Source organism: Coloeus monedula, assembly GCF_965178545.1.
Source record: "Coloeus monedula genome assembly, chromosome: 4".
NCBI lineage: Eukaryota > Metazoa > Chordata > Aves > Passeriformes > Corvidae > Coloeus > Coloeus monedula.
In genome coordinates, this window is record NC_138784.1 from 22,428,182 (window position 1) to 22,449,117 (window position 20,936).

General features: G+C 47.8%; 1 protein-coding gene across 1 annotated transcript in view; it reads left to right on the plus strand.

Annotated features, from left to right (window-relative positions):
* Window positions 1-594: 594 nt before the first annotated feature.
* ABTB3 (ankyrin repeat and BTB domain containing 3) overlaps window positions 595-20,936 on the plus strand; it is a gene marked incomplete at both ends in the record, with an annotated part of 166,557 nt that continues 146,215 nt past the window's right edge. Inside the window, one exon of the mRNA XM_082280575.1 lies at window positions 595-1,552. Coding sequence (XP_082136701.1) covers window positions 595-1,552 — 958 coding nt within the window. The remainder of the gene's footprint in view (window positions 1,553-20,936) is intronic.

Below are 20,936 nucleotides of genomic sequence, written 5' to 3' on the forward strand. Positions count from 1 at the left end.
CGGCTGCCAGCGGGGCCAGGGCCACATTAACACATCTTCGCTTTGCAGCGCAGAGTCCCAGCCCTCGGGGTGCTGCCTGCGCGCAGGTCTCGGCCCCGGCGGGCTCCGCGGGCGGGCCCGGGACACGGTGGGGCCGGCGGCGCCGGACGGGCCGCGCCCCCTCCCGGCCCGCGCTGCGCGGTGCGGCCCCGCGGAGCGAAGGGAGGCGCGGCCGCCGCAGGGCGCAGTCCCATTGGCCGGCGGGCGCGCTGCTTTGCATGTCCCCGCCTCCTCACCGTCCCATTGGCTGCGAGCCGGCGGCGCTTTGCATGGCCTCGCCCCCCGCGCCCGCTGGCCGGCGCTGCGCTGCGGTGCGGTGTCGGGCCGGCGGCGCGGCGCAGTGCAGGAGCCGGGCCGGCAGCGGGGCTCGGCCAGGGGCAGCAGCGGCGGCAGGAGCAGGGCGCAGGCAGCACCGCCGCTTCGCTGCCGTCTGGCGGAGCGGGGCGAAGCGAACCGGCCGGCGGGTCACGCCGCGCCCCGTCGCTGCTCTCTCCCCCCGCGTTCCTGTGAGCCGCTCCCCGCCCGGGTCCCGCGGGTGCAGCATGAAGTGCGGCGATGGCCCGGAGAGGTAAGACGGCGGTGAGGACGCTGGAAGACCTGACGCTGGACTCCGGGTATGGTGGTGCGGCGGACTCGGTGCGCTCCTCCAACTTGTCGCTGTGCTGCTCGGATTCGCACCCCGCGTACCCCTATGGAGGAAGCTGCTGGCCGCACCTAACTGACTCCATGCACAGTCGGCACAACAGCTTCGACACCGTCAACACCGTCCTAGCGGAAGACTCCGAGGTGCTGGACTGCGCGGGGCAGCAGTGCTCTCGGCTCCTACCCGACCTTGAGGAGGTCCCCTGGAGCCTGGAGGAGGTGGAGGCACTGCTGCTGCCGCCGCCGCGCCGGGAGCCGCGGGCGCCGGGCGCCGCCAGCCCCGGGAGCCGGGATGCGGCGGCGCGGCTCTCGACGCTGGTGAGCCGGGCGCTGGTACGCATCGCCCGGGAGGCACAGCGGCTGAGCCTCCGCTTCGCCAAGTGCACCAAGCACGAGGTGCGGAGCGCCATGGAGATCGTCCTGGGCTGGACGCTGGCGGCCCGCTGCACGGCAGCCGCCCTCGGCGCCCTCTCCCTCTACAACATGAGCAGCAGCGGCGGCGACCGCTTCAGCCGCGGCAAGTCGGCCCGGTGCGGACTGGCCTTCTCCGTGGGCAAGTTCTACCGCTGGATGGTGGACAGCCGCGTGGCCCTGCGCATCCACGAGCACGCCGCCATCTACCTCACCGCGGGCACCGAGAGCCTTTTCCGCGACATCCACGCGCGGGTGCTGGCCGGCCCCGCCGCCCCTCTCCCGCCGCCCGGCCGCCCCCCGGCCGCCGCCGCTGCCGCCCCGGCCGAGAAGGAGAAGGAGGGCGGCGAGGCGCCCCGTTTCACCCTGGAGGCGCTGGAGCAGACGGTCAACAACGACCCCGAGCTCTGGGGCTTGCTGCAGCCCTACCAGCACCTCATCTGCGGAAAGAACGCCAGCGGTGAGTGCGGCCGCTGGGCGGGACCGGGCGCCACCGACCACCTGTTGCGCCGGGCGGGCCCCCGTCCGCCCCCCCGGGCGCTGGGCGAGCCGCCGCCGCCGCACCTGCCGCCGGGGCCGGGGGAACGGGGAGGGAGGAGCGGCGCGGCTGCCCCTGCACCGCGGTGCCCGGCCCGGGGCGCGGGGAGGGCTGGAGGGCAGCTGCCGAGCATCCCCCGCACGGCTCTGCCGGGGCTGCCTGCCCGCCTGCCGCGGCGTGATTGGCGTGAATTTAGGGGCAGCTGGCTAAGTGTCGGCGAGTTCTGGGTGAGAGACAGTGGTTCAGAGCTTCAGTTTTCCACAGGAAATGGCAGAAGCGCAGCTGAGCGCTTGCAGGCGAGATCAAACTTTTGTTACATATGCAGTGGTTTGGCCAGCGATTGCGTGGTTGGCGCTGAAATGCAGTCTTTCTGGACAGATTTCATTCATGTTGCTGCATGTTTACCCAGAGCTTGACACAGATGCAACACCGTGATGCATCAACTTCCTGGGCACTTTTTTCCCTTCGTTTTTTAAACGATGAATCTAATGTTTTTAATAAGTTATCCTTCGGTAGAGTGGTGTTCCAAAGTTGATGTTCCTTATTTCAGCTCCCTCTGTTTTTCAGGGAAGGGAAAATGGAACGAGCTGTGTCTCGAGGAGGCAGAGTTAAAATAGGATTTTTTTTCTTATCTTCTCCTAAGCGTGCACAGACACATGCAAACACTTTTATTAAGCTAAAATTTAAAATACCTGTCAAGCTACGATGCAAATATTTGGGGGGGGAGGGGGGAGGGTTGGAAGAGGAAGGGAACTGGGAGAACAAGGATAACTGGAAGCCTAGATACGTCTACAGATAAGCCTTGTTAAGTTGTTATAGTCACAGAGGATGCATTACAGCTAATTATCTATTGTCTTAAGGCACCTTCTATCCCATAAGAGACCCAAAGGAGGATGCCAGGTGGGAGCAAAAGAAAGGGGCAGATACTGCTCCCTGCTGTAAATAGATGCTGCTTAGTTTTATTCCTCTGGTGGTTTTAGTCCAGCAGTGGATGTCCTCCCCAGAGGCTTCGCTGAACCTCCCCTCAAAATGCATCCGCTCTCGGGGGCTTGTGTTGCAGGACCCTGGTGCATTATTCCAGTGCTGTTGCAGGCAGGCATGGCTTCCCTAGGAGTGCCACCGTTGTTTTTTTCCTTGAGTCCTGCTATGGTGCCTGTAGGTTTCAGATGGCACTGTGTTGCATTTCTGACATTGCAGCACTGGCTGTGCAGGCTCCTACTGAGCCCTTCATTTTGTTTTGCGGCTCTCTCTAACTCCCTCTGTATCAGCTCAGTGGATTTAAATGAACTTCATTCTGACCCTCATTTATCTCCCTTCTAGGGACATGAAGCAGAGTTTTCATCTCCATTTTATTGTAGTTTTAGCTGCCACAAATCTCCTTGGTAGCTCAGTCTTGAGTTGAGCAAATAGCATTTTTCTAAGATGTTCGAATCAGACCCTAGCAAGTTGTCCATTTTGTTTTTGCCTCTCTCCCTATGTCTCCCTCCTTTCTATGCAAATGTCTGTAATGTTGTTTTGCTTTTTAGCATCTTATAATACATAGTTTGGCATCCTGTTAAATACATTTAGGGTTACAGGTGCAAGCAAGAGCCAGGCCTCCTCACAGTAAAAGCCATTTTTTACTGCTGTTAATGTTTATTTAGATTTAATCCAAGGGTGTGTTACCTGCTCTTAAGCACTTTCAAGGCAACTAAACCAGCCTTTATAAACTATTAAACACATCAGCCTGCTTCTTCATCAGTGAGGTATGTATCTATTTATATAGTCCTCACCATTTTGGTGTCTTGAGTGTTCCATGTTTGGTTGCAAATGTTTCCTTCTCGGGCACTTAAAAAAAGGTGGGGAAGTCTGATGTGAGAGATTATTTGACCAGCTGGAAACTGTTGGGGCAATCGTGGCAGGAGGCTTGGGCTGTGGAAGCTGCATCTCTATTTAGTGGCCTAACCACAAGTTCATCCTTCCTCTGTCCTCAGTACTTGAAACACCATGATAGCACAGCTTAAGAGGTAGCAGACTTCTCACATCTCTTTGCACCTCTCCAGGAGAGGAGACAGGTTGTGTACTCTTGAGGTTCAATAAGCTGGGGTGTCATTTCCCAGCTGGGTGGCACGTGAACACACAAGCACTGAAATCAGTGGATTTGGTCCATCAGGTGTGGACAAGAAGTGATGGTGGGGTCCTTTCTGAAGGTACCATGGCCAGTGTGATTTGAGTGAAGGTGGGGCATGGAAAGCAGTGCAAAAGCAGACTCTGTAGCAGTACCTTATCTACAGGTAGGTTTTTGTGGGGAGAAGTGCCTCTCTGGGACTCAAATGTCAAACCTTTAAAAAATTTCCAGGCTAAATTCACCACCTTAAGGTTCATCCAGAGAGTGAAACAGGCAACCTGTGAATATCATGGGGTGCAAGTAAGTGAGGAACATGAGTTTGTGCATGATGCAGTCCAGGAATTGCTCTAACAGAGTTTGTGAACATTGAGTGTTGGGGAAGATGGTCTGAGGATCTGCAAGACACAAAGCAGCCTTTTGGGGCTTCCCTGTAAGTTGTGCAGAGTGTTTAGTGGTTTCAGCTGAGGTTTTCTAGCTTATGTCATATTCGGTCATCTTGGAAGCTGCTGAATAAGATCAGTATTGCAAGATAACCTTCTCCTTCCTATAAATGATGGTCATGTGTCTTCAGACAAAAATGTTTGAGCTGGTTCTTTCTGTGGGCCCTTGAGCCTGCTGGGCTTCTTTTGGGTATGTTCGGCCTAAGCTTGGACAGCTGCCTCAACAGGAGCCCCACTCTGCAACAGGAGCCTGCTCATCCCTCTTGCAGGGTCAAAAGCCTGTGGATGAAGGTATTGGCAGTTCTTCATGTGTTACAGGCAGCAGGCCATGTGTCCTTGATAAGCCTCTTGGTAACCTCTTGTGTGAGACAGGGGCAGGGATGGCAAAGGCAAAGCAGGCGATGCCGTTGGGAGCAAGCCGCTGGAGTACAGCAGCAGCTGCTGGCATATTGACTGAGCTTATCTTTCTGATTACTATATCAGAAAGAATAGACCTTAAAAGCATTCTGAGGTAGTAATTTCCACTCCCCCCCAGAATTTTAACATCATGACTGAATGAAAATTAAAAACTTTACGTTTGGGATTTCACTGACTCTTAAATGTTTCAATTACGAGCTCCATCTGAATAGCACAGTGCATGTTTTACATCCTATAACAGTTGCAGAGAGTGTTATTTCCCTTGGAACAGTGGGAGAAAAATACTGCATGCTCAATGAAAGGCAGTAAAAGCTGGCACCTCTGTAGTTTAAGCAATATTATTTTAGTTTCTTTATTGCTCATCAAACCCTTACTTTAGGCCAGATCTGAGAAATGCTTTGAGATGAATGGGAAGTTTCCCCAGGTCTTGGATCCAGTGCAAATCACTGGAGTAAATCCATGTATGTTGTTTTAACAGGGGAGGCTTGGATGGCAGATCCAAGTTGCTCAAAGTCACCTACACTGTATTATGGAGGTCCTCTTTCACCGGGAGGAGGAATGGTATTAGACAACACTTGGATTAATACAGAGTTAAGAAAACTGGTTTTACCTGTTTCATTCTTGGGAGGGGTCTCTGTCTTTGTGGCAGGGCTTGTGGTGGGAAGGGCAGAGGCTGGGAGGGACACAGCCAGGGAGCTGGGGATCACAGGAAGGAGTTTTCTGTGGAGCAGTCGGCATGCACAACTCTGCCTTGTCTGTTTGTGTACAGTTTCTAAAAATAGTTATTTGGAACCCAACTGCATCCCTGTGGTTTCTTCCTCTTCTTAATATTATTTAGAGAAGAAGATCAAACTAGTTAGAAACCCAGGATTAGGTCAGGCTTGGCTGACACGTGTCAGCTAACCTCAGTTTAACCTCAGCCTCTTCTCCTAATTCAGGCTAACTAGGGGACTCCAAGCAAATGAGCAGCACCAATACATCAGCACAGCTTAACCAAATCAATAAATGCTTTTAAATTTTGATACATATGTATACACACGTGTGCATACAGAGACCATACCCTTCTTTTACTGGCAAGCATACTGTTATCTGTTACTTTTCTGGTTTGTGCTGTAATTGAACTATTCAGGATGCCATTATGGCCTTAGGGGCAACATAAAAATCAATCTAAAACTTATTTCAGCTAAGATGATAGGGGAATATTTGGGCACAAAATGGAATTTCATGCCATTTTCTTGGCCTTTTTTTAAACTGTGATTTCAATAATATCCTTTCCTCCCCTTCTCCTCCCCCCCTTTTGTTTCCATTGTATTTTTTGCTGGTAAAATAAAAAACGGAATATGGTTGAAGTTTCTTATATGTGCCAGTTTTTTACACTTAGAGGTCTTTGCTGTTTTGTTTTTGCCATCTATTCCAAGGCACTTGAATCCTATGCCAAGAGGTTGACATGAGTGGTGGTGCAACAAATGATGTGTATTTCTGCTTGATTCTCTTACCTGACAACCTCCCAAGGAAACTTCCACAACCTCTTTGAACAAGTTGTGAATTTATCCCCCCTCCATACGGGAGGGAGAGGGGGACAGATCCCCAAAGGGCAGAAGGTTTTGCCTGTTTGTGGTTTGTGGCCACTGATGCTGGTGGGAGCTGGGATGGCAGTGGGGAAACCATGCTCCATTCCATGTAGGGAGGTGGGTTGATTTGACACCTGATGTTGGCAGGAGTGGGACAGAAAGATAATTGGCTTGTGTGTGCTTGTTGAAGACCTCTGTTGCCTTGAGAGGACACCTTGAGAAGGGAGCAATGGTGGAACTAGGAAGTAGAGAGACCCAGCGGGAGATTGAGGTTTGACTGACTGGGTGATGATGAAGGTTTGTTTCCCCTCTGGATGTTTTGATTCATGTAATTTGTTTCAGTTATGAGTCTAACATTACAAAAAAAAAAAAAAAAATCCCAGAAATGGTTATACTAGAAGCACCCAGGATAATCATAAAGCTTATGTTTGCCAATATGATTATTCCTTTTGTCATGTTGGAAAGTACCTTAATAGCATTTATAGTCTTGGCCACGCTAGGGAGTTTTCAGGCTGCATCTACATTACTTAGTTTCTGATGTAAATGAGGCTTTGGAATGATGATTGGGAATGATTGTGTATATAAGGAGCATGTTAGGGGAATAACAGTATAGTTTTAGCAGTATATTGGGTTCCTGGCTTTTTTGCTGAATGCTGACAGGCTTCATGTGGTCTTTCAGCCATCCTGTGAGCTGATGACATGAGGTGCAGATGACCATTAGGGACAGCTTTGTGCCTTTTCCTAATGTTACTGTAAATGCTCTTTCTTCCGCTGCTCAAAGTTAATAAAAACGCAAAAGACACCACTCTTAATGTGTTGGTGTTTCTGCAGTGTGTGTCATACCAGGCAGTTGGTTGTCAGTCACAAACCTTCCACATTGTCCAGAGTAAACACCCAGTGGTGCAGTGGCTGGGGACATCTACCGCCTGATCCCTTTCTCCCTTGTCCTGGTCAGGGGTTGAGTTCTCCTATCTCAGAAGTTAGAAAAAAAGCTTCATGGTCTTCCCCTCACCTTTCCCCTAATGAAGGTGTGAAAGGAGAAAGCCCTGCTCACTGAGATGGCACCAGAGGAGGAGAGAGCTGTTTCCTGTAGCACATGGGTGTTGGGAATTAAATCCTCTGCCTGGAGTAATTTCCTCTGGCCAATGTGTAGTGCAAAATGAGCAGGGTCTCCCTTCGGGTGGCTTGCTGAAAGTAGCAGTTTCCATGCAAAATATCTCTGTTGCTGGCCCAGCAGAGGATGTACAGGAAAAGCAAGGAGGGGATGGATGAGGGAGTTCATCACCAGGTTGTGTTTTCTTGCAGTGAGGGTGATGAGCAGCAGCACTGCCACCATTTGTATCCCTGAGCAGATTGGCATTCTATGTACTCGTGGGGGCTGAAGTGGATGCTTGGTGAATGGTGGATCACATCAATGCCTGTTCACTTTCCCAGTCTCCTCCTGGTTTCAGGATTCCTGCTGCCTCAGTCTCCCAGCCTGGGCCATCATGTCCAGCTCTGTCTGCAGTGCCATCCTGCCAGTCCCTTTGCTCTGTGTGGAGGCTGATTTCCTTTGCTCAGGATTTAGGAGGCTTTAGCAAGGCATAGGAAAGAAGCAGGGACTGTTTTCTTTCTTTGCTCTTGTCCTTGTTTACTTGCTGACCAAAAGGAGCATACTGCACCATCTCTGTAGAAATCTGTAATTGCAATTGTTGTGTACCTGATAAGTATTTTAAAGGTTTCAAAAGACATAAAGTGAAAATTACCCCGGAGCTTGCATGACCATCTTAACCTCTGGTTGCTTTGCCAGAGGTGTTCAATTGGACAACTTGAAAAAAACACAGATATTGTGAAGGACTGTGCTAGCCAAAGCCTCACATGTGGTTGGTTCTTGGTCTATCCTTGCTTTCAGGGATTTCCTACAACAAAGAGTTTCTATCAGTGGCCACATTTGTCTGGCAGTGCGTAAGCTTCCCATTTTCCCAGAAGGTAATAATCTATCCTGCTGTTAAAGGATGTGAGGAGATATGATCTGATGTCTAGTCACTCCTTTTGCTTTCCATAGGGGTACACTTTTCTCTTGTAAAAACAGAAGAGAGGAGGGCACTAATCAGGCGAAATGAGTCTGTGAGAAGCTGTTGGCTCGTTTTGACAGCAGGAGTGAGGGGCATGTTCCTGGGAGCAGCTGAAGAAGAAGGAGCTGCATTGGTGTGGATCAGTTCAGCAGCATGGATGGGGCACAGGCACACTGACACCTTGCTGAGGCTTGTCTCAGTTACTTGAATTAATTTAACCTGATGTGCTGATGCTTTTGAATCATCACACTTCCTTACTATGGCAGTTTGTGAGCGAGGAGAAAGTTGTAGAGCATGGTTTATGGGACATGACCATTTTCTTGGGCTCCATTGAAGAGGTGCCTGCCATCTTGATGATATTTTATCCTCTTTCTTGATTCCTAGGCTGCGTTCATAGTAAGCAGTGCCCTTTTTTTGGTGTAGTTGTTCCTGAAAACAACCCAAGAGGTTTTCTATTATGGTAAGAGGGCATCCAGTGGTAAATATGTGGACCAGCTTGGAGACTGAAAAGGTGCTCAAGAGACTTGAAGTTTCCTGCATTCTCTTGGCTCATCACTGATAAGGCAAAGAAATAGTCTTTGACTTGGTTTAAACAATACTGGCTTGGTAATAAGGAATAGGAAGAACATTAGACCCCCTGTACCAACAGACCTCAGGACAGGTGACTGTGTGTGTGCCTGATGAATCAAGCTGGCAGAGGTGGATAAGGGAGGAAGGACCAGTGGGTTCCAGGCCATTTAAAAGCACAGTGGTAGACCTGGTGTAAATCCCTGTGGGTGGTCGTGTGTGGCTGACTGATGTTGGTGCTTGGTGGGATGTTGATCTGCTTGATGGGAACTTGGCTGGCAGGACACTTGGGGACTGGGCTCTTCCTGCCATGGTGCTTCAGGAGGTGATGGATGTTGATACTGGGATCTTTGAAAAGAAACATGGAAGCACGGGAGACAGGTATAAGCTCTTTCTGTGCTGTTTTGAGGCAGCTGAAAGTGAGAGTGCAGGGAGGGATCAGTGCTGCAGGATGTGTGGGAGGCAGCGGGACACTCGCCAGGAGATAGGAGCGCACGGAGGCGTTGCAGCTGAGCCGTGAGGGACTGATAATACTTCTGGGTCAGCAAATTCACAGCCTTACGTGGCTTTTCCAGAGCTCTTACATGGATAGACCTTGCTCATGTGAACAGCACGTAGGCTACTTTAGGCAGCCATAAAGGTTTTGGAACAGGCTGGGGAGTGAGCAGGTGAACAGGAACCCCTGAAAAGATTAGAGAGGAGGCCTCTTCAAGGACCAGGTTTTTGTCCTCGAGTGCTGTGGAGTAGCACCTGGACCTACAAGAGTCTGAGGCATTAAAATTAATAAAACCACCCAGTTTTTAAATGCACTGCTATGAAATATTGCTCCCAGGTGGGGGAAGTGAGCAGGGCTGGAGTTGCAGCAGAGGTATGGTGAATGCATTTGCATTTTTGAGGCGGTCAAATAATTGAAGGAAACTTTGCATCCTGCAGTGTTTTGCAGTTTCTATGGCCCTGTGGTAGTTTTGGATAAACACTGTTGGGCTGTAGTGCCTTTGCTTATGTGTTGTGTTTGGCTGTGATCAAGTTGCTACAGTCAGGGAAGGTTGGCTTTTTCTTGCAAAGAGCTGAGCAAGTCTTGCAAGCCTCTCTCTGGGATGTTATCCAGCAGAAAAATAGAGACTGTGGTGCTGTGGGCCATATGTACTCCCCAGACTACAAGTCCTTTGCCCCAGATGAAGCATCTTCACTTCTCTGTCACCTCTAAGCAGTGAACGTGGCCGGCAGCAAGGCAAGCTGCCACTGGGGAGTGGGCCAGATGCCTGGGGATGGATGCTGGACTCCCAGCCCTTCAGTGGATGAAGTGCTGCCAGCAGAAATGAGAGAGATTTCAGAGGTCAGAGTCATTTTGGCTACCCACTGAGATGCTTTTTTTTGTGGAGAATGCTAAGAAGATTTCTTTTTCTGCAATACAGGGGCATTTCTTTGCGTGCCAGCATATCACAGAAATTAGTTTCACTGAGTCATTCACTGTAAATCTGGGTAGGTAGATTACTTTGCTCTGGGTTGCCATATAACAAAGATAACTGCTAGGGGTTAGATGCAGGTACCTCTGATGCTGTTACTTCCCTAGATGCTTATAAAATAAGTCAGTACTTCAGAAAAAGTATCCCTGTGCTACTTGTGTTATTTAACTTCTCTAGTGCACGTCTTGTGCCGGGTGCTGTATGGTACAAGCTGTTACAAAGGTAGTGCTAAACCCAGTCCTGTAGTCCTTGTTTGGGCAACATTCCCACTGATCTTGGTAGTAAGGACAGCCTGTCAAACACCAGGATAAGGTCTTACATTTGGTAACAAATTAAAGAAACTCCTGAGTCAAAGCTGTAGGCCCAGATTTAGTTTTACTTAAGATAAGCTTTTCCAAAACTGAAGATGAGTATCGGTACCTCACTGCAGATACTTATTCCTAATTTGAAAGGATTTTTTTCCCATTGTTTTACTGATTAATGGTGTTCACCTTAAGGATTGTGCAGCGCAGCCTGTGAGGCCTTGTGCTACCTGGCTCTAGCCTATTTCCGCTGGCCCACATAAGAAAAATTCTAAAAATAGTCCAGCAGTGTAGGTTTTCAAAAGTAAATTAGATTTTAAAAATAAGAGGTTCAGTTTAATTATCTGGCATGCTCTCAGGAGGAGAAAGAGTTTCAAAATGCGCAGTTCCTCTAACATGGAATAAATCCCAACCCCAAGCATAGCCATCCCTCAGTAGTTACGACCTGCTGTTGCTTTGCTGTTGTGCTTTACCTGTTAACTAGTTCTTCATTATACCAGTGTACTCACAAAAGAATTGCCTTGTGCATCAAATGTTTTTGGAGAATGAAAACAGTTTTGTAAGCTGGCTGAATCCAGGGGCAGACACCAGCAACGTGCAGACTCTTTTTAATGAAAAATACCTGCCTGTGGGAATGCATATGATTCCTTGCTTCCATCTTAAAGAGTATGTTTGGTAAACGATGGGTAGGATGAGGAGTAGTCTGAAATACTTCATAGGTTTAAATGTAGGAATGACATAAACACCTATGTAATGCAAAGGGTGCTGAACTTAGGCAGCAGTGTTCTTGCAGCAGGATGCTGGGAGCCAAGATAAGTGAGTCGGTGATGCTGTCTGACACACATCAGCAGTTAAACTGTGGTGGCTGAGTGCTTCTGAAGCAAGATTAAATACAACAAGAGAAAAACACCCTAGCCAAAACTCATTCCCCCTTAAGTGTACAGATAGTCTAACTGATCTTCAGGAAGGATATATGGGCTGTCACCTCTCTTCAGCACACAGAAACTGCCTATGCGTGGGATAATTGGCAGGTTTTATAAGGTGACCTGTGGTGATGAGAGCCCTCAAACCACCAGAGCAGATGGGGATGCTGATGTCTGCCTACTCTGCCTCCTCTGACCAGCGATGTCATGGTGAGAAAAAGTCACGAGACGGAGCTTGAGGTTGTGGAGGGACTTGAGTTATCAGATGGGTGGGAGAACACTGCCTTATCAGGGCTGGTGAAGTTCTAATTACAGACAGTGTGAGGTGTGAGGCAGGAGCTGGTGAGTCACAAAGTGTTTTCTAAGGTTTGGGGCTGGCCCTGGATGCTCAGGCATCAGCCACTATTGCAGGTGACTTCTTTCATTGGGAGCGAGGAGGCAAGGCAAGGTTTTCCTTTGGATGGGACCCTGTCACCATTACTGCCACCTTTGTCAGTTTGAGATTAGATAGCTCCGATTTGCCCAACCTAGGGTTATGTTTTGGGAGTCCCTGGAAGTTTAGCTGGAACCAGGCTGCTGCCTACTTAACAGGTGCTTCTCATGCAAACAGTGCAAACACACCCAAACTGCAAAACTGGCTACAAAGCTGGCTGCTGAGCAGATTTAGACCTGTACGATTGACTGCTTGTGCAATCCGTGTTGCATACTTCTGACAGTGCCGGTAAGACATTCCTGTCTGGAGTGAGAAGGTGGAGTGCACACGCTGGGATCTTTAGGGTTGGGATTTACCCATTTTCTGGTCTGGTAAGGTCCGAGTTGGATGAGTCCCTCGGAAACATCCTTTTTGCGGGCAAGGACAGTGCTTAGAGGGAAGAGGTGTTAAGAAGATGAGGACTTGTCAGTTTACTTCTCCCCTTGACTGTGATTTGAGAAGCATCATTGGGACGAGTTCTGATCTTTCTTCCTTTAGAGGTTTGCGGTGCTGTTGGCATTGCACTGATACACAGAAAAAGTTGTTGATATTTAGACACAAATGTTGGCCATGGCACAAGGAAAAACGAGAACAATTCAGCACCCCACATAAAACATCCTCTGAGCCTGGAGTAATTAGTTCAGTTTCATAGCCCGATTTCCAGAAAGAGAAAGAACAGAAGAAACAGCAGAAAAGATAATGAAATTGGGGGGGGGGCGGGCCCAAGGGGACTGTTTCAGTACAGTGATTGTCAACCAGAGTGGTGTTACTTGGTCCAGAAAGAAGGCACCTGGGGAAGCTGTGATTGCACCATGCAAGGGACTGAGTGGCAAAGTGGGAACTTGAGCAACTGCTGAATTTTTTGCAGACAGCCAGGATGCAAGACTGAAAGTGTAAATTTAAAGTTACTCTAAAGAGCCCTCTCCTTTTCCCAGCACAGTGGGGGTTTGTGGAACTGTATAATTGCAAAGGAGTGGCTGGGAAACAACATGCTGGGGTTATGCACATGGAGACTGTTTCTAAAGATTACATTAATCCTATATTAATAATTGCAGAGGAAGTACTGGTTTGTGTTTTAGCCAAAGCTTTGCTTGGACAGCTTTTACAGGCATTGCACAAGATGTGGTGGGTGTTCCTGCCCTTTGTGCTGCAGAGCCATTTGCTGCTGTTGGGCACTGCAAAATGAGGCTGCTTCCTTCAGCATCACACCAGTAACCTTCGTTGCTTTCTGTTGTCCTGCGAATGAGTAAGAGCTGCAGGGCGGGATGTTCTACTGTTCTGAGCTCCTTTCCTGTTAACTTCTCTAGGATTTCTTTTGCCATTTTGACATGGGCAACTCTTCCTTCCCTGAGTTTCATATGTGCTCTCTTCATTAGGAGTGGTGACCTTCTCGATACTGCTCCTTTTCTTTCCCCTTAAGTTCAAAGAAGTTCAGTATTTGCATAAGCAGCTTGCTTGCTATTTTACTGCTTTCTGGCATAATCTCTCTCGAATGCCTTTCTGAAAATAGTCTGTCCTAGTAAAAATAGGAGGTAAAAATATTCACTAAAAAATCAGAGTATTTAGAAATAGCTGTAATTTTGAGTTGTATCAAAGAGAAACCCAAGCCTTTGCAGTTGATTAGGGAGAGGTGTTTTAACTTCTTCTGCAGCTGTTTTTTAGGTTGTTAACTGGAATTTTTGACCTACTGGAAAAAAAAAAACCAAAACAACCCTCACTAAATTTGGTATCAGGGCTATAGCACTGTGAACTTGGTGTAAAGCAGAAAGAAGGATGCAAAGTACCATTTCATTACACTGGATTGTTGCATCAATAATGTAGTAATGTAATTTCTTTGAGGGAAAATAATGGGCTCAAATGATGTAACCAGTGTGTTTACTGATACTGTAGCACAATTAATTGTGGCCTTCTTGCAAATAAGTGCTGCAAACAATTTATGTTAAAAGTGGATGCAGGGCATTTGAGTTCAGCTTCTTCCATCCAAGGAGACTGTCCCCACTCTTTTGGGGTGATCTGCAGAAAAATAAAAAAGCATGTTTCATTAATTGAAGAGGATGGGAGTGGATTTCCCTGAGCATGCCAGGGGCTGGTGCTCTGCTTTCTTAGATCCATGTTTTGTGACAACCATGGTGACTGACCTGGGGAAAAGCACCATGGAAGGGCTGTGGACTTTAAGGCTTTGCCCACATGTCTTTCCCTGTGGGATTGTGGATAACGGGACTGGGGTCTTGGTGGAGGTCTGTCATCTTTCTGACATCACTGGATTTGTCTGAGAGGCTGGTGGTGCTTGGCTGAGTGCTGTACCCTCAGGGAAAGGTTTGATCTCTCTGAGAAAAGCAGCTGGTGGCCCCTTTTGTGGTATCCAGGCATGGTGTGGGGAGGAGGCCCTGGGGGAAGGCAGAGCAAGCCGTGAGGCAGGGTGGGCTGCTCAGAACACAAGTAGTTTCCGTATTTTATTAAATTATGGCCAAAACCCGGGAGTGGAGGGTGGCTACATGTCTGGGTTGGGTTGATGAATGCTATTTCTGTGTCATTCAACATGCTCCTGTGTTGTTTCTCCAGTGCCTGACAGAAGTTCAGCTTGCTGCCAGCCTTCTCTTCTTTGGGGGAATATTATGTAGTCTCTCCTAAATCTCTGGTTTCCATAACAGTTGGAGTTGTCTGTGGCCATCCCTCATGCTGGAGTCGTTGTCCAGAGGGGGTGGAAATCTGCCCCTGAGCTAGAAGGTTGCCGAGGGACGGTGGAGGAACTGGCAGGCATGTGCAACCATGTAAAACTCATTTTCCTAGAAACTAGGTAAGAAATGCAACTTCCCATTTTGCAAGGATTTTGATAAATGGGTCTGCATGTGCTCATTCATTTCTTGTAAACTCCCTGAACAGTCACGCTTGTGTCATGTACAGAGGACAGAGCCTTACAGGAACTGCAGCTCTGGCTCCTGACATGGTGGGTTATAGGCACTGCCGAAGGATCCTGATGTCTTTGGCAGGCAAAGCTCTTGCTGGTTCTATATTGGTGGATTCCAAGGTGTTTTCCTGCTTTCTTTGCTGTGTACTGTGGGTGAGAGGGGGGATAGAGAACAGAGGGAATAAATTTCTTAAAGTACTTTGTAATGCACTTTTGTCCCCCACTTTGAAACTGAGTAGGATGTTTATGAAGAGATTTTAAGTGACAGTTTTCTGTTGGAAGATTCCTTTAGTGATATGAAATGAAAGAATTCTTCAGTTCCATCTTTTAATTTGTTATAAAAGAGCCAAAATGATACATTTAATCATTTTCTAACCACACACTTTCAAAACTGTGTTTATCTGATCTTTTTACCGCAGAGGATAATTGGCTTATACAAAACTAAGTATTTTCTGGTAGCGGGTTACTTGCTTTTAAATATGTATGTAGCAGCTTTTCTTTAAAAAAGACTGTGCCAGGGAGAGGTCATACTTCAGTTCATACAAGTGACAGTGAGCGTTTAAAAAGTGGGACACTGCAAGTAGCAGAGAGAAACAGTTGTAGGTGTCCATGTGATGTGAGCTTGGGACTGGGACTTACTGGAAAGATTTCCCATTTCTTTACCTGAAAAGAGGAGCTCAGCCTTTTGCAGGGATTTGCAGGAGTTTTGCTGGTAGCACTTTCTGTTAATAAACACTTGCCTCTACCTGGAGGGGCAGTGTACAGACAGACGTTTAGTGTACTGCGGACGACCTGTAGATATAAGTCCCCTCGGGAATGGCAAACTAATGGTGGTGGTGAAGCTTCCTCCCTGGGAACAAGGGGGAGCTTCTTATGAGCTTGGGCCATGGGCCAGGCTTATTTTTTCTTGGATTTACTACATGAATTTGGTGTCAGCTTTCTTCCAAAGAGTACAGAATCGTAATTTATTTTATTTATAGAGCTGTGTGGTTTATGCCCTGAGATATGTCTCAGTGGTTTCAAATTACAGAGAAGGATGGAAATACTGGCTGATTTTTCCCTTACCCTCTCTATAGACTTTGAGCAGCAGGTCCAAGCCTAAAACTCCACAGCTGGTAATGAAAGCACAATTTAGTTTCATGGCCTCAAGTATTACTGTAAACCTTCCTGAAATTTCTGCTCCTAATATCTGATGGTGTGCTACAATGATCTTTCTTAGTCTTATCATTACTGTAAAAGTGTCTTCAGTTTCATTTAGGTAAATACATCATCAGGCAGATCTAGTGGTTGAAGAGTGGGAAAGATCCATTGAAGTCAATATAACTGTTAAAAAAGAAAGAGAAAAGAAAAAACTCATCCACCAAATGAGTCTGTGACCTGGTATCTTCTCGAGTTATTGAGAGCTCGCCTAGATGTACATACTTGTGTTAATCTCTGTGTTTTACTGTGGTTTCTATTCCTGAAGTGTGCTTGTTGGAGAAAAACATCTTATATTTGAACTTCTGTATAATACTTCCCTCCTTTGACAATTTAGTGATACCAGCCTTTGTGTGTGAAGCACTGCTGTTAATGGAAGCTGTTGGTAGAAGCTGTCGATGGAAGCTGTCTATAACACACACACTTGAAATGAATGGCTGGTGGGGACATGGGGACATTAGCACGTAGCATGTCACTGCTTTGGCGTGCCACCCATTTTTGAGGGCAGCTTAAGGATGGTATCCATATATAGCAAATACTCTACAGTCTGTTGCCATCAGGTTGCCCAATGCCTTCTCCCGGTGAGTGCAAGCGATTTTCTGACAGGGAGTCATTTGAGGCAGTCCTGCTGCCTCAGGGTGCTGGATAAGCTGTCAGCTAGTGCCAATTTGCCTTTGTTTTACATGTGTAAATGTAGTGTTGGGAAACACCACCTCCCTCTAGCATGTACAAACCAACCTTGTACTTGTGCAGCTATTCCAGTCTGGGGATGTTGGGGCTTGCTGTCACCTCACTGTTCATGCAGGAGAGCACCAGTGGCAAGTGCAGCTGTAACTATCTATGGAGGGAGTTTGATGCCTCTCGCTGTGGTGCAGCATCAGCTACTTAACTGTGGGAGCTTTTTCCCTGGCTCTTGGGAAGCTGGAAGGGATGTAAAGTAGGGGTAGGTACTGCCTTTGCATATGGAAATAGTACATCTCCTGTCATGCCCAGCCTGGCTCACTGCCCTGCACTAGCCCTGGTCTCTGTCAGGTGGAAACCATGTAGAGATTCTGGAGAGCTGGGGTCTCTGTGCTTCTCTTTTTCTTAGCTGTGAGTCTGGGGATGCCGTTGGGCTGGTAAGGAGATGCTCTGTTGGTGTCTAGCGCTCTGTGAGCAGGATGCCTGGCTTTGATCTTTTCAAAGACAGTATCATGGAAGCCTAGTAGAAACCAAAAGCTTAAGTGCTTTGACTTCTTGATCTCCGCTGCAGAACCAGACCACTCCTTTCAGCCCTGTGCACTGTGTAGATAATTCTGAAGCTTAGTTGCTTGCAAAGACCTGGGGCCAAGAGGAGGGTCTTTGGAAGCCTCTCTGCAAGGTGACCCTTGCTGCCAGCACCATGTCCTCCAGCTTGGCAGTGCTGGGAGGCTGGCACTGTCCCATGGGAGGTTCTCTCAAGGGGTCAGTGAACTCTGGATGTTTTCTGAGACTGTAGCAAGGCCTCTGTGCAGCAGCTGGTCACATTCGGAAACTCTGCACATTTTATTGCAGCAGAGGGAACCAGAAGGCTTAACAAGTTCTATTGGCTCCTTCAGAGAAGGAAGGAGGGATTTATGGTCTTTAAATAAAAGTAATAAAGAGCCAGATATGTTTCCTGACTTGTGCGAAGTGAATGCCTAAACTTGGAGGAAACTGAAGGGAGATTTATGCATCGTGTGTTGCCCTGCATGCCTGTGAGTGATTCCTTGGGAGAAAGTAAGAGTTAAGGGAAGTGGCAAAGAAGGGTGGATCCATGCAGGAATAGCAATTAGCATACTGTGGGAACATGGGACACTGCCCTTTCTGTTCTTGCACGCATGCACTGAACCTCAAAAGACACCTGGAATCTGAGCAACATTTCAGGCCAAGACATCTATCCAGAAAAAAAAAATACACGGATGGGGGGAATACCTTGCTTTCCTGAGAGGATGGCGTCTGGGTGTCAGGATCAATACCTGAAGCAACACAGACCGACAGACTCTTCCCTTGCAATGTATCATTACTCCTCTCTAGAAAGCGCATGTACCTGGATGAGGGTATATCTGTTTGCATTGCAAGGATCCAAATTTGACTGAAATTTAAATGTCCACATTTGTATTTGATTGCTTGCTGTCTGCTAGCCAGCAGCACTGTGGAAATTAAGAGATCTGTTTGACCAACTAAATTGAACTTCAGTTTTGGTTGCTCAGGAACACTGCTGTGAGTGGCTTTCATACTGACTCAGCACCCCCCCCAAAATGTGGGTAGCAGATGTCTTAGATCACTTCTTCAGCAGAGCCAGCTGTTGATACGCCTCAAAGGAAAACACTCAGTTGTTAGATGCATGGGTTTGGCAAACAATACTGTGCTGCCTGCATTTGAAAGCCTGGCTCAGCATCCACCTCCATGGTTGGTTTGCAAGGTGTTGATGGTACCTGAGGCAGTGCTGCTCCACCCCCTTGTGGGGTGTGAGCTGGTACAGAGTCAGGCCTGTAGCAAGTACAATTGTCAGCAAGCAGTGAGGGTGTACGTGAATTTGGAATAGTTCTGTCCTTGCAGTATTTCAGTGACGTGCCCATAATTGCTTCTTTAGTCGTTGTAGATGTTGGGTTTGTGATCTGTAACAAAAGACAAGGGAAGCAGGAAGGAATGAGTAATGTTCCTGTGACAAAAGCACTGGCTGAATTCCTGTGTGGAGTGAGTTCTGGAGGCTCCTTCCAGCCCTCCTCTTCTGTCACCCTGCACCAGTGGAACTCTATGGGAATTATTTTCCCTCTCTGTCTTGCTCTTCCTCAAGTAGTGGCTGTATCTGGTGTCAGATAATCCCATGTTTCTTGATAGGATGGTGCTGGGCTGCTACAAGTCTCCGCAATTGCAGTTAAGTGGGTGATACGACATTAGGTGCTGCCCTCTGCCACGTTCACTCCTCCCTTTCCTCATCCGTAAGTGAAGACTAGTGAATTTGAGATTGAAACACAGAATGGGGCCATGAAACCCTTCCCACCCTTATTTAATGTAGTATCTGTGGAGCAGTGTAGTCAAACCCCACAGCGTATCTGCTGCATGGCTCTCCTCCCACTCCTTTAAGGGTGCCTGGAGGGAAGGATCAGCTTTGCGTGGTACCCGGGAAGGTTGCAGCAGATCCATTCAGTGTTTGAGAGCTTCAACAGTTTTTGATGCCATGTGCTTGTTTTTACCCGTGTGTGCGCTGCAGGAAGACTAAAAGGTTGGCTTCTGAACGGCAGGTGTTTCTACAGGCGAACTGCCTTCCCAGCACCTCTCTCTTGCTTCAGTGTGTAAACAGTGGAGGCAAGAGCAGTGTCAAAAAGCCATCAGTGGGTGCAGCAAACATGTCGGAGTGCTCCCCGCTGTACTCGGCGGTAATGGGAGCTGCCGCGCATTTGACTGGAAGCGATAGCGGCAGCTGCCTCTCCCAATGCTCCCATGGCCGTGTCCCTTCTGCAGTCATTCCTCCGAGGCACACTGTGACACGGCCTTTTGCCTGCATCAGTGCTGTACACCTTCCTAGTGAAGTCCAAGGCAGCACTCCCAGGGAGCGGCCTCTTCACAAGGTTTCCACTTCACTTCTAATTCTGGATTGTGAGGTTGCATTTAAAATCCACAGGCCATGGAAAGTAGTGGGGCTGATTTGGGATTTTTGCCTGAGGCATAACATCCAGCCTGGATGTTCCTCGGCTGTCACTGTGATGCATCCTTCAAATAAATTTCTTAAACTGAAATTTTTTGTTGTGTTGGGAAATCTAACCTTGTGCCTGTTTCACTAAGCGGGAGATTGCTGGAGTAACAGTGTCACGTACCGTGCGTGGTGCAGCGTGTTACTAATTATTGTACATGGTACATTCCATGCATTCTGACTTGCATTTGTTACTAATTAGGAATTATCATACTGCTGGTGGTCTCTGGTGTTCTGTATTTATCATCCATAGGGTAAACATCTGCTAGAAGGTGATGTTTCCCCCAAAGCAGAGCTAAGCAGCTATCTCACCCAACCTCCCTGCAATTCCCCCAAAGTTTCAGACTTTCTTGGCTTCAATGTGAAATGCCTACAGGCATAGCTGTGAAGAGTTACAGGCAGCCAGTGTTGCTGTGAATCATGACCTATTGCAAAGTAAAGCTGGGAATGCCAGGCTGTGCAGTCCAATCCTATCAAGAATTAAAAAAGGTTTTGAAAATAGAAACCAAGTGTGGGTTTAAATGGTGAATGTGACCTGTAAAGTGCTGTAAAAATGGAGTTGTCCCTTTAACAATGTGCAAACGGCATCAGGAAAGGGAGCATTTAGCCCTATACTTTATTTCTTTCTTTAAACCTCTGGAGCTCTTGGAAGCAGCAGCAGCGGGCTGTCCCCACTGTGCTGTGGTGTCCCGGGATGCCCTGATGTCCCTGGTACCCTGCTGGGTGATTGATCTACCCCATGTAGGTTCTGTGTTGAGGGCGATTGTGTCTTAGGAGATGGCACAGCTTAGCATGGGCTATGACAATGCTATTTCATATTCTTTTGAGGTAATATATATAGAAATGTTTTTAGAAATTGTGAGAAAGTGTTGCTCTTTCTAAGCAGTATTTTTCCATCCTTTCTAAATCCATCCTTTTTCCAATGTGTGGAGAGGTGAACTGAGTGGAGATAATTGCTGTAGCCATATGGGCCTGCAAACCAAGTGGATGCACTCCATAGTGTGGTATTTTAATTTCTGAATTTGTATCAGTGCTGCTGAAAATAGCTTTTTCTTTAGATGCTCTTGCTTCTGCTGCTTTGGGATGACACAAAATGTGTCCATAGCATTTAATAACTTCTAACTTTTGCAGTTTGGCTTCTGATAGTTGAGTTGCCTTAATTTTTTCTTGATATCGCTTCTATCTCAT